This window comes from Pristiophorus japonicus, chromosome 1 (assembly GCF_044704955.1).
Source record: "Pristiophorus japonicus isolate sPriJap1 chromosome 1, sPriJap1.hap1, whole genome shotgun sequence".
NCBI lineage: Eukaryota > Metazoa > Chordata > Chondrichthyes > Pristiophoridae > Pristiophorus > Pristiophorus japonicus.
In genome coordinates, this window is record NC_091977.1 from 543,545,520 (window position 1) to 543,560,466 (window position 14,947).

At 49.8% G+C, this 14,947-nt stretch overlaps 1 protein-coding gene across 1 annotated transcript in view; it reads right to left on the reverse strand.

The window, feature by feature from the left end:
- Positions 1 to 14,947, reverse strand: part of abcb8 (ATP-binding cassette, sub-family B (MDR/TAP), member 8) — a 179,186-nt gene that overhangs the window by 131,724 nt on the left and 32,515 nt on the right. The window contains exons 5-10 of the mRNA XM_070897065.1: positions 13,427 to 13,532; positions 10,784 to 10,945; positions 8,305 to 8,390; positions 7,473 to 7,570; positions 4,792 to 4,897; positions 3,280 to 3,313 (exon numbers count right to left, since the gene is read on the reverse strand). Of these exons, the coding sequence (XP_070753166.1) occupies positions 3,280 to 3,313; positions 4,792 to 4,897; positions 7,473 to 7,570; positions 8,305 to 8,390; positions 10,784 to 10,945; positions 13,427 to 13,532 (592 nt within the window). The remainder of the gene's footprint in view (positions 1 to 3,279; positions 3,314 to 4,791; positions 4,898 to 7,472; positions 7,571 to 8,304; positions 8,391 to 10,783; positions 10,946 to 13,426; positions 13,533 to 14,947) is intronic.

Here is a 14,947-nt window from a genome sequence, read left to right on the forward strand (position 1 = left end):
CTGGTGGGGGTGGCAAGGGGGCAGGTGCTGGGGGGGGATGGTGCTGGGAGTGGGTGCTAAGGGGGAGTGCTGGGGGTGCGGGGGTAATGGTGGGGAAAGGAGGTGCTGGTGGGGGGAGGGGAGATGTTGGGGGGAAGGGGAGATGTTGGGGGGAGGGGAGATGTTGGGGGGGAGGGGAGATGTTGGGGGGGAGGGGAGATGTTGGGGGGCGGAGATGTTGGCGGGGGGGAGATGTTGGGGGTGGGAGGGGAGATGTTGGGGAGGGGAGATGTTGCGGGGGAGGGGAGATGTTGGGGGGAGGGGAGATGTTGGGGGGGAGGGGTGATGATGGGGGGAGGGGTGATGATGGGGGGGAGGGGAGATGTTGGGGGGGGAGGGGCGATGTTGGGGGGAGGGGAGATGTTGGGGGGGAGGGGAGATGTTGGGGGGGGAGGGGCGATGTTGGGGAGGAAGGGAGATGTTGGCGAGGGGAGATATTGGGGGGGAGGGGAGATGTTGGAGGGAGGGGAGATGTTGGGGGAGGGGAGATGTTGGGGGGGGAGGGGAGATGTTGGGGAGGAGAGATGTTGCGGGGAGGGGATATGTTGGGGGAGAGGGGAGATGTTGGGGGGGAGGGGAGATGTTGGCGGGGGAGGGGAGATGTTGGGGGTGAGGGGAGATGTTGGGGGTGAGGGGAGATGTTGGGGGGGGAGGGGAGATGTTGAGCAGGGGTATATTAACCGACATATCGATTGGTCAAATCAAATCGCACGGGGTAGCCTGGAGGAGGAATTCATAGAATGCATACGGGATTGTTTCTTACAACAGTATGTTACAGAACCTACAAGGGAGCAAGCTATCTTAGATCTGGTCCTGTGTAATGAGACAGGAATAATAAACGATCTCCAAGTAAAAGATCCTCTCGGAATGAGTGATCACAGTATGGTTTAATTTGTAATACAGATTGAGGGTGAGGAAGTAGTGTCTCAAACGAGCATACTATGCTTAAACAAAGGGGACTATAGTGGGATGAGGGCAGAGTTGGCTAAAGTAGACTGGAAACACAGACTAAACGGTGGCACAATTGAGGAACAGTGGAGGACTTTTAAGGAGCTCTTTCATAGTGCTCAACAAAAATATATTCCAGTGTAAAAGAAGGTCAGTAAAAGAAGGGATAACCAGCCGTGGATAACCAAGGAAATAAAGGAGAGTATCAAATTAAAAACCAATGCGTACAAAGTGGTTAAGGTTAGTGGGAAACTAGAAGATTGGGAAAATTTTAAACGACATCAAAGAATGACTAAGAAAGCAATAAAGAAAGGAAAGATAGATTACAAAGGTAAACTTGCGCAAAACATAAAAACGGATTGTAAAAGCTTTTACCGATATATAAAACGGAAAAGACTAACTAAAGTAAATGTTGGTCCCTCAGAAGATGAGAAGGGGGATTTAATAATGGGAAATGTGGAAATGGCTGAGACCTTAAACAATTATTTTGCTTCGGTCTTCACAGTGGAAGACACAAAAACCATGCCAGAAATTGCTGGTCACGGGAATGTGGGAAGGGAGGACCTTGAGACAATCACTATCACTAGGGGAGTAGTGCTGGACAGGCTAATGGGACTCAAGGTAGACAAGTCCCCTGGTCTTGATGAAATACATCCCAGGGTATTAAAAGAGATGGCGGAAGTTATCGCAGATACATTCGTATAATCTACCAAAATTCTCTGGACTCTGGGGAGGTACCAGCGGATTGGAAAGCAGCTAATGTAACGCCTCTGTTTAAAAAAGGGGGAAGACAAAAGGCAGGTAACTATAGGCCGGTTAGTTTAACATCTGTAGTGGGGAAAATGCTTGAAACTATTAAGGAAGAAATAGCGGGACATCTAGATAGGAATAGTACAATCAAGCAGACGCAACATGGATTCATGAAGGGGAAATCATGTTTAACTAATTTACTGGAATTCTTTGAGGATATAACGAGCTGGATAGAGGTGTACCGATGGATGTGGTGTATTTAGATTTTCAAAAGGCATTCGATAAGGTGCCACACAAAAGGTTACTGCAGAAGATAAAGGTACGCGGAGTCAGTGGAAATGTATTAGCATGGATAGAGAATTGTCCGGCTAACAGAAAGCAGAGAGTTGGGATAAATGGGTCCTTTTCAGGTTGGAAATCGGTGGTTAGTGGTGTGCCACAGGGATCGGTGCTGGGACCACAACTGTTTACAATATACATAGATGACCTGGAAGAGGGGACAGAGTGTAGTGTAACAAAATTTGCAGATGACACTAAGATTAGTGGGAAAGCGGGTTGTGTAGAGGACACAGAGAGGCTGCAAAGAGATTTGGATAGGTTAAGCGAATGGGCTAAGGTTTGGCAGATGGAATACAATGTCGGAAAGTGTGAGGTCATCCATCTTGGGGAAAAAAAACAGTAAAAGGGAATATTATTTGAATGGGGAGAAATTACAACATGCTGAGGTGCAGAGGGACCTGGGGGTCCTTGTGCATGAATCTCAAAAAGTTAGTTTGCAGGTGCAACAGGTAATCAGGAAGGTGAATGGAATGTTGGCCTTCATTGCGAGAGGGATGGAGTACAAAAGCAGGGAGGTCCTTCTGCAACTGTATAGGGTATTGGTGAGGCCGCACCTGGAGTACTGCGTGCAGTTTTGGTCACCTTACTTAAGGAAGTATATACTAGCTTTGGAGGGGGTACAGAGACGATTCACGAGGCTGATTCCAGAGATGAGGGGGTTACCTTATGATGATATATTGAGTAGACTGGGTCTTTACTCGTTGGAGTTCAGAAGGATGAGGGGTGATCTTATAGAAACATTTAAAATAATGAAAGGGATAGACAAGATAGAGGCAGAGAGGTTGTTTCCACTGGTCGGGGAGACTAGAACTAGGGGGCACAGCCTCAAAATACGGGGGAGCCAATTTAAAACCGAGTTGAGAAGGAATTTCTTCTCCCAGAGGGTTGTGAATCTGTGGAATTCTCTGCCCAAGGAAGCAGTTGAGGCTAGCTCATTGAATGTATTCAAGTCACAGATAGATAGATTTTTAACCAATAAGGAAATTAAGGGTTACGGGGAGCGGGCGGGTAAGTGGAGCTGAGTCCACGGCCAGATCAGCCATGATCTTGTTGAATGGTGGAGCAGGCTCGAGGGTCTAGATGGCCTACTCCTGTTCCTAATTCTTATGTTCTTATGTTCTTATGTTATGTTGGGAAGGGGAGGTGGGGAGGTGCAGCGGATAGTATACTGGGAAGGTGATGGCCGTGGGTGAAAGCACTTACCTGTCCGAAGGTGATGGAGATATTCGCCAAAGACCTGCGTAAATGGAGAAAGCAATCGTTACCGAACATGACAGCTAAATGAACAGATTTCACGACTGAGATTCTTCCGCAACATGCTGCGGTGCAGAGGGACCTGGGGGTCCTTGTGCATGAATAGATACAGAGTAAAGTTCCTTCTACACTGTCCCATCAAACACTCCCAGGGCAGGTACATGGGGTTAGATACAGAGTAAAGCTCCCTCTACACTGTCCCATCAAACACTCCCAGGGCAGGTACAGGGGGTTAGATACAGAGTAAAGCTCCCTCTACACTGTCCCATCAAACACTCCCAGGACAGGTACACGGGGTTAGATACAGAGTAAAGCTCCCTCTACACTGTCCCATCAAACACTCCCAGGGCAGGTACAGGGGGTTAGATACAGAGTAAAGCTCCCTCTACACTGTCCCATCAAACACTCCCGGGGCAGGTACATGGGGTTAGATACAGAGTAAAGCTCCCTCTACACTGTCCCATCAAACACTCCCAGGGCAGGTACAGGGGGTTAGATACAGAGTAAAGCTCCCTCTACACTGTCCCATCAAACACTCCCAGGGCAGGTACAGGGGGTTAGATACAGAGTAAAGCTCTCTACAGACTGGAGCAGCAGCTATCAGAGAAGTGGAGACACCTTCCCCTCAGTATGAGCTGATGATTGGAATCCAGGCCCCAGTGGGAGAACGCCGCCTGTAACTCACTGCCAGTGCCCGCTCTGAGAGCAATGACCCTCGCTCCCTCTGCCTGGACTGTATTGGATTTCAGGTCCCAGAAGGTGAATGTGCAGCACCTGACCCAATGGCCCAAGTCATCATCTGTTGGTGGTGGGGCTGAGTCTGCCCCACCTGCGGAGTGCAGCCCACCACCCGAGCACAGGGCCCCCTAACCGACTGACCTCTGCCCAACCTGCGGAGTACAGCCCACCACCCGAGCACAGGGCCCCCTAACCGACTGACCTCTGCCCAACCTGCGGAGTACAGCCCACCACCCGAGCACAGGGCCCCCTAACCGACTGACCTCTGCCCAACCTGCGGAGTACAGCCCACCACCCGAGCACAGGGCCCCCTAACCGACTGACCTCTGCCCAACCTGCGGAGTACAGCCCACCACCCGAGCACAGGGCCCCCTAACCGACTGACCTCTGCCCAACCTGCGGAGTACAGCCCACCACCCGAGCACAGGGCCCCCTAACCGACTGACCTCTGCCCAACCTGCGGAGTACAGCCCACCACCCGAGCACAGGGCCCCCTAACCGACTGACCTCTGCACAGTCTGTGTGGCCAGACATCAGTACAGCCCACCACCCGAGCACAGGGCCCTCTAACCGACTGACCTCTGCACAGTCTGTGTGGCCAGACATCAGTACAGCCCACCACCCGAGCACAGGGCCCTCTAACCGACTGACCTCTGCACAGTCTGTGTGGCCAGACATCAGTACAGCCCACCACCCGAGCACAGGGCCCTCTAAATGACTGACCTCTGCACAGTCTGTGTGGCCACCAAGAAGGACATCATATCGCCAGCGCGGAGCTGCTCCCTCGCCATCAAGGATCCGCTGATGCAGATGGTGCCTAGAACTATACCTGCAAGAGGCATTTAACATCTTACCATAACCAATAAACCTGAACCTGCCACAACAAGTATCAACAACTCACATTTATAGAGCATCTTTAACACCGATAACTGTCCCAAAGTGCTTCACAGAGACACGATGAGACAAAAATGGATGGCGAGCTGAAGGAGGAGACATTCGGACAGGTGACCAAAAGCTTAGTCAAAGAGATGGGTTACATTGAGGTTGTTAAAGGAGGTGGAGAGGAAGAGGGGTTGAGGAAAAGAAAGACTTGCATTTATATAGCGCCTTTCATGACTACTAGACGTCTCAAAGCGCTTTACAGCCAATGAAGTACTTTGGAAGTGTAGTCACTATTATAATGTGGGAAACGTTGCAGCCAATTTGCGCACAGCAAGCTCCCACAAACAGCAATGTGATAATTGATATGTCCTTACTCTACAGTACAAATGCACACGAAGCCCATACTAGAGAGAAGGTCACTCTGTGACCAGTCCTTTATTTGCCAGCACTGAAGTGGAGAAGATGGGTGGAGCTTCCCCTTTTATACCTGAAAGTCCCAGGTTAGGAGTGTCTCCCACAAGTTCACCACCTAGTGGTCAGTGTTCTCACGGTGTACAACTTAGGTCAATTTATACATGGATTACAAAGACAGTTGAATACATGACAATAATGACCAGATAATCTGTTTTTGTTATGTTGTTTGAGGGATAAATATTGGCCAGGACACCGGGATAATAGTGCCATGGGATCTTTTACATCCACTTGAGAGTAGACGGGGCCTAGGTTTTAATGTCTCATCCGAGGGAGGGAATCTCTGAACACAGAGAATGGGTGGCTGAAGGCATGGCCACCAATGGTGGGATAAATTGGGGGAATTTACGACAGGCGCACCGTGGCCGCAGTGTGTACTGTCCACAGGATAGCACTGCAGCAACTCGCCAAGGTTTCTTCAACAGCACCTCCCAGGGCAAGGGCAACAAGTGCATAGCAACGCCATCACCTCCAAGTTCTCATCGAAGTCAAACACAATCCTGACTTGGAACTATATCGGCCGTTCCTTCCTCATCGCTGGGTCAAGATTCTGGAATCTTGACCCTAACAGCACTGTGAGAGTACCTGCAGCGGATCAAGAAGGCCCATCACTACCTTCTCGAGGGCGATTAGGGATGGGCAATAAATGCCGGCCTTGCCAGCGACGCCCGCATCCCAAGAATGAATATAAAAAAGCAGACATCCTCTGTACTACCTATACCCCATTTTGGTATGGTCTGCAAATTTTGAAATTGTACTTCCGATTCCCGAGTTCAAACCATTAATGTAAACTGTGAACAATAGTGGTCCCAGCACCAATCCCTATGGAAAACCAGTCTGAGTAATTACCTTTAACTCCTACTGTTCTGTAGCCAGTTTGCTATCCATTCTGCATCTTGTCCCCTGATTCCAAATGCTCTGTCCTGAGTCGACTCGGCCTTTTGACAACCAAGTATATTACATCTACTACACGACCCTTGTCTACTCATTCTGTACTTCAATATTCAATACGGTTGGTCAAGGATGACCTTCTCTTTTGAAATCTGCATTTTATTATATTCTAGGTTAGAAATTGCCTTAGTTTGCGCCCCCTGTTAGTGCCTCCAGGGCGCGCTAATGGGCGCTAACGGCTCTGCGCCCGCGCGCGGCGAGAGCTTGACTACCTGCTCAATTCCCCTGGAAGTTTGTGCCGGCGGTAACCCCTCGCGCCACGATCTCCTGCGCCCGGAGATCATGACATCATCGTTCTGCGCGTGGCGCCGGTAGTGCCCCAGACCCAAACTTCGGTTCCGCCGCCTGCAGCATCGCCGAGCGACAACACCGACAGCTGCAGGAGGCGTTGTTATATAAGAGCGTAAGAAATAGGAGCAGGAGTAGGCCATTCGGCCCCTTGAGCCTGTTCCGCCATTTAATACGATCATGGCTGATCATTCCCTCAGTACCCCTTTCCTGCTTTATCTCCATACCCCTTGATCCCTTTAGCCGTAAGGGCCATATCTAACTCCCTCTTGAATATATCCAATGAACTGGCATCAACAACTCTCTGCGGCAGGGAATTTCACAGGTTAACAAGTTTCACCTCATCTCAGTCCTAAATGGCCTACCCCTTATCCTAAGACTATGTCCCCTGGTTCTGGACTTCCCCAACATCAGGAATATTCTTCCCGCATCTAACCTGTCCAGTCCCGTCAGAATCTTATACGTTTCTATGAAATAAACATGAGTTTATCTTGTGTATCCCATCGTGGAACGATCCATATGCTGATTTTTCTTTTGTTACTTATACGTCTGTAGAATACTTTAATATTTCTGTTTATAGTCTTTGATCATTCCATCTTGTATCTTTCCTTCTGTCTGTCACACTCTGTCTCTCAGTCTCTTTCTATGTCCACAGCCCTCTCTCTGTTTCTGCCACACTCACTCACAGTCGCCCTCATTCCGTATGTTTCTCTATCAGTCACTGCTCTCTCGCTAACATTCTCTTTCTCTGCTCCCTCTTTCTCTCTGAGGTCGCATTTACCAGTGAAAACAATGCCACACATTTTACTTACAGTTCAGTGTAAAGTTGGATAATCCCTGGAAGATGCCAATTCCAAACCCCAGGATCTGGTTCATGTTGCTGGATTTATCCACCTCCTCTGAGAAAAACCTCCCAACACAAAAATAATATCAGCAGTCTGTCCATCAGCCAAAAGACAAAATAACAGCAATCTATTGAGTGTTCAACCATACACAGTCTGCACTCTCACTGGCAATATTCACTCCTATCCCGTACCGTATGATCCTTATGTGCAACATCCCCACCGACACCTGGGAGTCCCTGGCCAAAGACCGCCCTAAGTGGAGGAAGTGCATCCGGGAGGGCGCTGAGCACCTCGAGTCTCGTCGCCGAGAGCATGCAGAAATCAAGCGCAGGCAGCGGAAGGAGCGTGCGGCAAACCAGTCTCCCCACCCACCCTTTCCCTCAACCACTGTCTGTCCCACCTGTGACAGAGACTGTGGTTCCCGTATTGGACTGTTCAGCCACCTTTGGACTCATTTTTAAGAGTGGAAACTTCCTCGATTCCAAGGGACTGCCTATGATGATGAAGATGTTTCTTAGTGTCAGTCCTGTAGATGTACAGCATCCAACAGATAAAAGGGAATGATTCACTCCCGTCTGGTACTGTACGGCCCATGTGTGTCTCAGTGCCAGCTCCTGTACCCTGATTGTGGACACCAGTGAAAGGGAACAATGTGTATATATTGGGGAATGAGCAATGAGCTATCCAGGAATGAATCCTTCCCCTTCACTCCTCCAATGAATGTGGTTGAATGGCTTTAGGTTAAGATCGAAACCAGTCTGTGTGTGAGCTCCATTGGGATGTCTCCCATGTTACTTACTCGATTTCCAGATCTTCCATTGCAAACGCCTTCACTGTCCGAATGTTTCCCAGCGCCTCATCTGCCACACATGTTGCCTTGGCAACCTAAAAATAATTTTAAAAACAGATTTCACACTGGCATACAGTGCAGTCAGAAACCGCGCTCCAGCACTCCTGTCCGTGCTAGTGTCCTGCACCTAACATAAGAAATGGGAGCAGGAGTAGGCCATATAGCCCCTCGAGCCTGCTCCGCCATTTAATACCATCATAGCTGATCCGATCATGGACTCAGCTCCACTTCTCTGCCCACTCCCCATAACCCCTTATCCCCTTATCATTTAAGAAACTGTCTTTTTCTGTCTTAAATTTATTCAATGTCCCAGCTTCCACAGCTCTCTGAGGCAACGAATTCCACAGATTTACAACCCTCTGAGAGAAGAAATTCCTCCTCATCTCAGTTTTAAATGGGCGGCCCCTTATTCTAAGATTATGCCCTCTAGTTCTAGTCTCCCCCATCAGTGGAAACATCCTCTCTGCATCCACCTTGTCAAGCCCCCTCATAATCTTATACATTTCGATAAGATCACCTCTCATTCTTCTGAATTTCAATGAGTAGAGGCCCAACCTCCTCAACCTTTCCTCATAAGTCAATCCCCTCATCTCCAGAATCAACCTGATGGATAAATCATTAAGTTCTGTTTTATGCCATCTCAAAGCAGTTCCTAATCAGCACAAAGCCGCTCCTTAAACTGGCACAAGGTGGCAGAGACAGCAGGCCGGCTCCAATGGGAAATGGGAAAGTTTAACTCCGACATCGTAGGGGGTGACACATTCTTCGCAATAGTGTGGAGGAAGCTTCACTCTGTATCTAACCTGTGCTGTACTTTAACAAATGTATTTATTCATTCACTGGATGTGGGGGTCGCTGGCCAGGCCGGCATTTATTGCCCATCCCTAATTGCCCCTTGAGAAGGTGGTGGTGAGTCGCCTTCTTGAACCGCTGCAGTCCGTGTGGTGAAGGTGCTCCCACAGTGCTGTTAGGGAGGGAGTTTATAAAATCATAGAACGGTTACAGCACGGAAAAAGGCCATTCGGCCTGTCGAGCCCGTGCCGGCTCTCTGCAGGAGCTCTTCAGCCAGTCCCACTGCCCCGTTGCCCTGCAAAACATTTTCCTTTGGGCACTTATCAAATTTCCTTTGAAAGCCGCGATTGAGTCTGCCTCCACCACTCTCTCAGGCAGTGCATTCCAGATCCTAACCACTCGCTGCGTAAAATAGTTTTTCTTGTCGCCTTTGGTTCTTTTGCCAATCGCCTTAAATCTGTGTCCTCTGGTTCTCGACCCTTCTGCCAACGGGAACAGTTTCTCTCTATCTACTCTGTCCAGACCCCTCATGATTTTGAACATCGCTATCAAATCTCCTCTCATGAAGCCCAGGATCCCGTAAGCTTTTTAATTGCTTCCCCAACCTGCCCTGCCACCTTCAATGATTTGTGCACATCTACCCCCAGGTCTCTCTGTTCATGCACCCCCTTTAGGATTGTACCCTTTAGTTTATATTTCCTCTTCTTTCTACCAAAATGTATCACCACATTTTTCTGTGTTACATCTCATCTGCTACATGTTTGCCCATTCCACCAGACTGTCTATGTCATCTTGAAGTCTATCATTATCCTCCTCACTGGTTCACTATACTTCCAAGTTTTGTGTCATCTGCAAAGTTTGAAATTGTGCCCTGTACACCCACATCCAGGTCATTAATATATATCAGGAAAAGTAGTGGTCCCAGTACCGACCCCTGGGGAACACCACTGTATACCTCCCTCCAGTCCCAGAAACAACCATTCACCACTACTCTCTGTTTCCTGTCACTGAGCCAATCCCGTATCCAGGCTGCCACTGTCCCTTTTATTCCATGGGCTTCAACTTTGCTGCAAGCCTGTTATGTGGCACTTTGTCCAACGGCTTTTGGAAATCCATGGACACCACGTCAACCGCATCACCCTCATCGTCCTGTTACCGCATCAATAAACTCGATCAAGTTGGTTAAACGGGAATTGCCTTTAACAAATCCATGCTGGATTTGCTTAATTAATTCACACTTGTCCAAGTCTCTGAATATTGTTTCTAAAAGCTTCCCCACTGTAGAGGTGAAACTGACTGGCCTGTAATTGCTGGTTTTAACTTCACACCCTTCTTTGAACAAGGGTGTAACATTTGCAATTCTCCAGTCTGGCACCGCCGTTTCTAAGGAGGATTGGAAGATTATGGCCATTAGCTCCGTGATTTCTTCCTTCACTTCCCTTCGCATCCGAAGAAACATAAGACATCTTCCACCCTTCAATATGTAGTTCTCCGACCTGGAATATTAGGGCCTTCACTGAAACACCTGTGAACTCATCCCTTTTTGGCATGGAAGCAAGTCATCCTCCATTCGAGGGACCGCCTCAGAAGAGAAGAGAAGAATAAACACCCACTCAAACATCTTACCCCCCCATACCTGTTCCTGTGCCTTTCGAGACAGTCTCCGAAGGTATGAGCCCATATATGCTCCGGTTCCAATCAGGACTGGCATCACCACGCACATTAGTTCCGTTAGTTTCGGCGAAACAAAGTACAGAGACACCAGGCAGCCGATCGTCTGTGCGGCACTCCTCAGGCCCTAGAGATCAAACCAGACAAGAGTTGGCAGGTACAGCATGGGTTAGATACAGAGTAAAGCTCCCTCTACACTGTCCCATCAAACACTCCCAGGGCAGGTACAGGGGGTTAGATACAGAGTAAAGCTCCCTCTACACTGTCCCATCAAACACTCCCAGGGCAGGTACAGGGGGTTAGATACAGAGTAAAGCTCCCTCTACACTGTCCCATCAAACACTCCCAGGGCAGGTACAGGGGGTTAGATACAGAGTAAAGCTCCCTCTACACTGTCCCATCAAACACCCCCAGGGCAGGTACAGGGGGTTAGATACAGAGTAAAGCTCCCTCTACACTGTCCCATCAAACACCCCCAGGGCAGGTACAGGGGGTTAGATACAGAGTAAAGCTCCCTCTACACTGTCTCATCAAACACTCCCAGGGCAGGTACAGCACGGGGTTAGATACAGAGTAAAGCTCCCTCTACACTGTCCCATCAAACACTCCCAGGGCAGGTACAGCATGGGTTAGATACAGAGTAAAGCTCCCTCTACACTGTCCCATCAAACACTCCCAGGGCAGGTACAGCACGGGGTTAGATACAGAGTAAAGCTCCCTCTACACTGTCCCATCAAACACCCCCAGGGCAGGTACAGGGGGTTAGATACAGAGTAAAGCTCCCTCTACACTGTCCATCAAACACTCCCAGGGCAGGTACAGCATGGGTTAGATACAGAGTAAAGCTCCCTCTACACTGTCCCATCAAACACTCCCAGGGCAGGTACAGCACGGGGTTAGATACAGAGTAAAGCTCCCTCTACACTGTCCCATCAAACACTCCCAGGGCAGGTACAGGGGGTTAGATACAGAGTAAAGCTCCCTCTACACTGTCCCATCAAACACCCCCAGGGCAGGTACAGGGGGTTAGATACAGAGTAAAGCTCCCTCTACACTGTCCATAAAACACTCCCAGGGCAGGTACAGCATGGGTTAGATACAGAGTAAAGCTCCATCTACACTGTCCCATCAAACACTCCCAGGGCAGGTACAGCACGGGGTTAGATACAGAGTAAAGCTCCCTCTACACTGTCCCATCAAACACCCCCAGGGCAGGTACAGCACGGGGTTAGATACAGAGTAAAGCTCCCTCTACACTGTCCCATCAAACACTCCCAGGGCAGGTACAGGGGGTTAGATACAGAGTAAAGCTCCCTCTACACTGTCCCATCAAACACTCCCAGGGCAGGTACAGCACGGGGTTAGATACAGAGTAAAGCTCCCTCTACACTGTCCCATCAAACACTCCCAGGGCAGGTACAGGGGGTTAGATACAGAGTAAAGCTCCCTCTACACTGTCCCATCAAACACTCCCAGGGCAGGTACAGCATGGGTTAGATACAGAGTAAAGCTAAGAAGAGCATCCCTATTGTGGTAGATAAATTGGGGGAAATTTACTCCCAAAAATTAAGCTGCACAACCTTTAAAATGTCCCAAATGGCAAATTCCCTTCCTGGTCAGTGCAGATCTTTCTTGGTCCTTCAGTTCGGGCTCACCAACACTGCACCCACTCCGATCCCCTGCAGCCACCCCCCCACCCCCACCAACCCCCCCCCCACCCCCCCCGCACACCCTCCCACCCACCCCGCACCGCGCCCCTCCCCCCCCCCCGCCCCCACTATAAGGTGGCTTCTCCAACAGTGCAGCACTCTCTCAGTACTGCCCCTCCGACAGTGCGGCGCTCCCTCAGTACTGCCCCTCCGACAGTGCGGCGCTCCCTCAGTACTGCCCCTCCGACAGTTCGGTGCTCCCTCAGTACTGCCCCTCCGACAGTGCGGCGCTCCCTCAGTACTGCCCCTCCGACAGTTCGGTGCTCCCTCAGTACTGCCCCTCCGACAGTGCGGCGCTCCCTCAGTACTGCCCCTCCGACAGTGCGGCGCTCCCTCAGTACTGCCCCTCCGACAGTGCGGTGCTCCCTCAGTACTGCTCCTGCGACAGTGCGGCTCTCCCTCAGTACTGCCCCTCCGACAGTGCGGCTCTCCCTCAGTACTGCCCCTCCGACAGTGCGGTGCTCCCTCAGTACTGCCCCTCCGACAATGCAGTGCTCCCTCAGTACTGCCCCTCCGACAGTGCGGTGTTCCCTCAGTACTGCCCCTCCGACAGTGTGGCGCTCCCTCAGTACTGCCCCTCCGACAGTGAGGTGCTCCCTCAGTACTGCCCCTCCGACAATGCAGTGCTCCCTCAGTACTGCCCCTCCGACAATGCAGTGCTCCCTCAGTACTGCCCCTCCGACAATGCAGTGCTCCCTCAGTACTGCACTGGGACTGTCGGCCTAGATTATGGGATCAGGTCTTTGCAGTGGGGGTCAAGGGTGAGCCACGGCTGAAGATCAGAAAAATAAATTCATTGTGGACAAGGGTAAGAAGTGGGGGCAAAATAAAAGCCCACCCTTTTGTGGATCCACCCACTCCCTGTGGGTAAATCCCACCCTGGATCCCAGCAGCCTCACCTGAGACACCACCAGTTTGAAGGAAGATTTGAACTCCTGGATATCGTTGGTTAAGCGGCTCACAAGAAGACCCGTCCGAGTGGCATCGAAAAACGCCACGTCTTGCCTGTCACCGCAACACAGAAAGAAACAGGGCTGGAACTGTAGCAATACTAAAACCAATCTACTCATAGAGCCACAGACGTTCACAGCACAGGAGGAGGCCCAGCACCTTCTGAAAATCCACATAGACAACGTAGGAACATTAAAAACAGGAGGAGGCCATTCATCCCCTCCAGCCTGTTCTGCCATGCAATTAGATCACGGCTGATCTGCCCCATAACTCCATCTACCCGCCTTTGTTTCATATCCCTGATACCCTTACATAGAATCATAGGATAGTACAGCACAGTAGACCATTCGGCCCATCGAGTCTGCACCGTCTCTCCGAAGAGCAATCCAGTCAGTCCCAGTCCCACTCGCCCCGCTCTTTCCCCATAATCCCTGCAATTTTTTTCTCTTTCAAGTATTTAACCAATTCCCATTTTGAAAGCTGCGATTGAATCTGCATCCACCGCCCTATCAGGCAGTGCATCCAAATCATTCCAAACCTGATCGAACAAACATCTATAGATTGACAAAAATGTATTGACGTGGATAGAGAACTGGTTGGCAGACAGTAAGCAAAGAGTAGGAATAAACGGATCCTTTTCAGAATGGCAGGCAGTGACTAGTGGGGTACCGCAGGGTTCAGTGCTGGGACCCCAGCTATTTACAATATACATTAATGATTTAGACAAAGGAATTGAATGTAATATCTCCAAGTTTGCAGATGACACTAAACTGGGTGGCAGTGTGAGCTGTGAGAAGGATGCTAGGAGGCTGCAGGGTGACTTGGACAGGTTAGGTGAGTGGGCAAATGCATGACAGATGCAGTATAATGTGGATAAATGTGAGGTTATCCACTTTGGTTGCAAAAACAGGAAGGCAGATTATTATCTGAATGGTGACAGATTAGGAAAAGGGGAGGTGCAACGAGACCTGGATGTCATGTTACATCAGTCATTGAAAGTTGGCATGCAGGTACAGCAGGCGGTGAAGAAGGCAAATGGTATGTTGGCCTTCATAGCTAGGGGATTAGAGTATAGGAGCAGGGAGATCTTACTGCAGTTGTACAGGGCCTTGGTGAGACTACTTTGAGTATTGTGTGCAGTTTTGGTCTCCTAATCTGAGGAAGGACATTCTTGCTATTGAGGGAGTGCAGCGAAGGTTCACCAGACTGATTCCCGGGATGGCAGGACTGACATATGAAGAAAGACTGAATCGACCAGGCTTATATTCACTGGAATTTAGAAGAATGAGAGGGGATCTCATAGAAACATATAAAATTCTGACGGGATTGGACAGGTTAGATGCAGGAAGAATGTTCCCGATGTTGGGGAAGTCCAGAACCAGGGGTCGCAGTTTAAGGATAAGGGGTTAGCTATTTAGGACCAAGATGAGGAGAAACTTCTTCACTCAGAGAATTGTGAACCTGTGGAA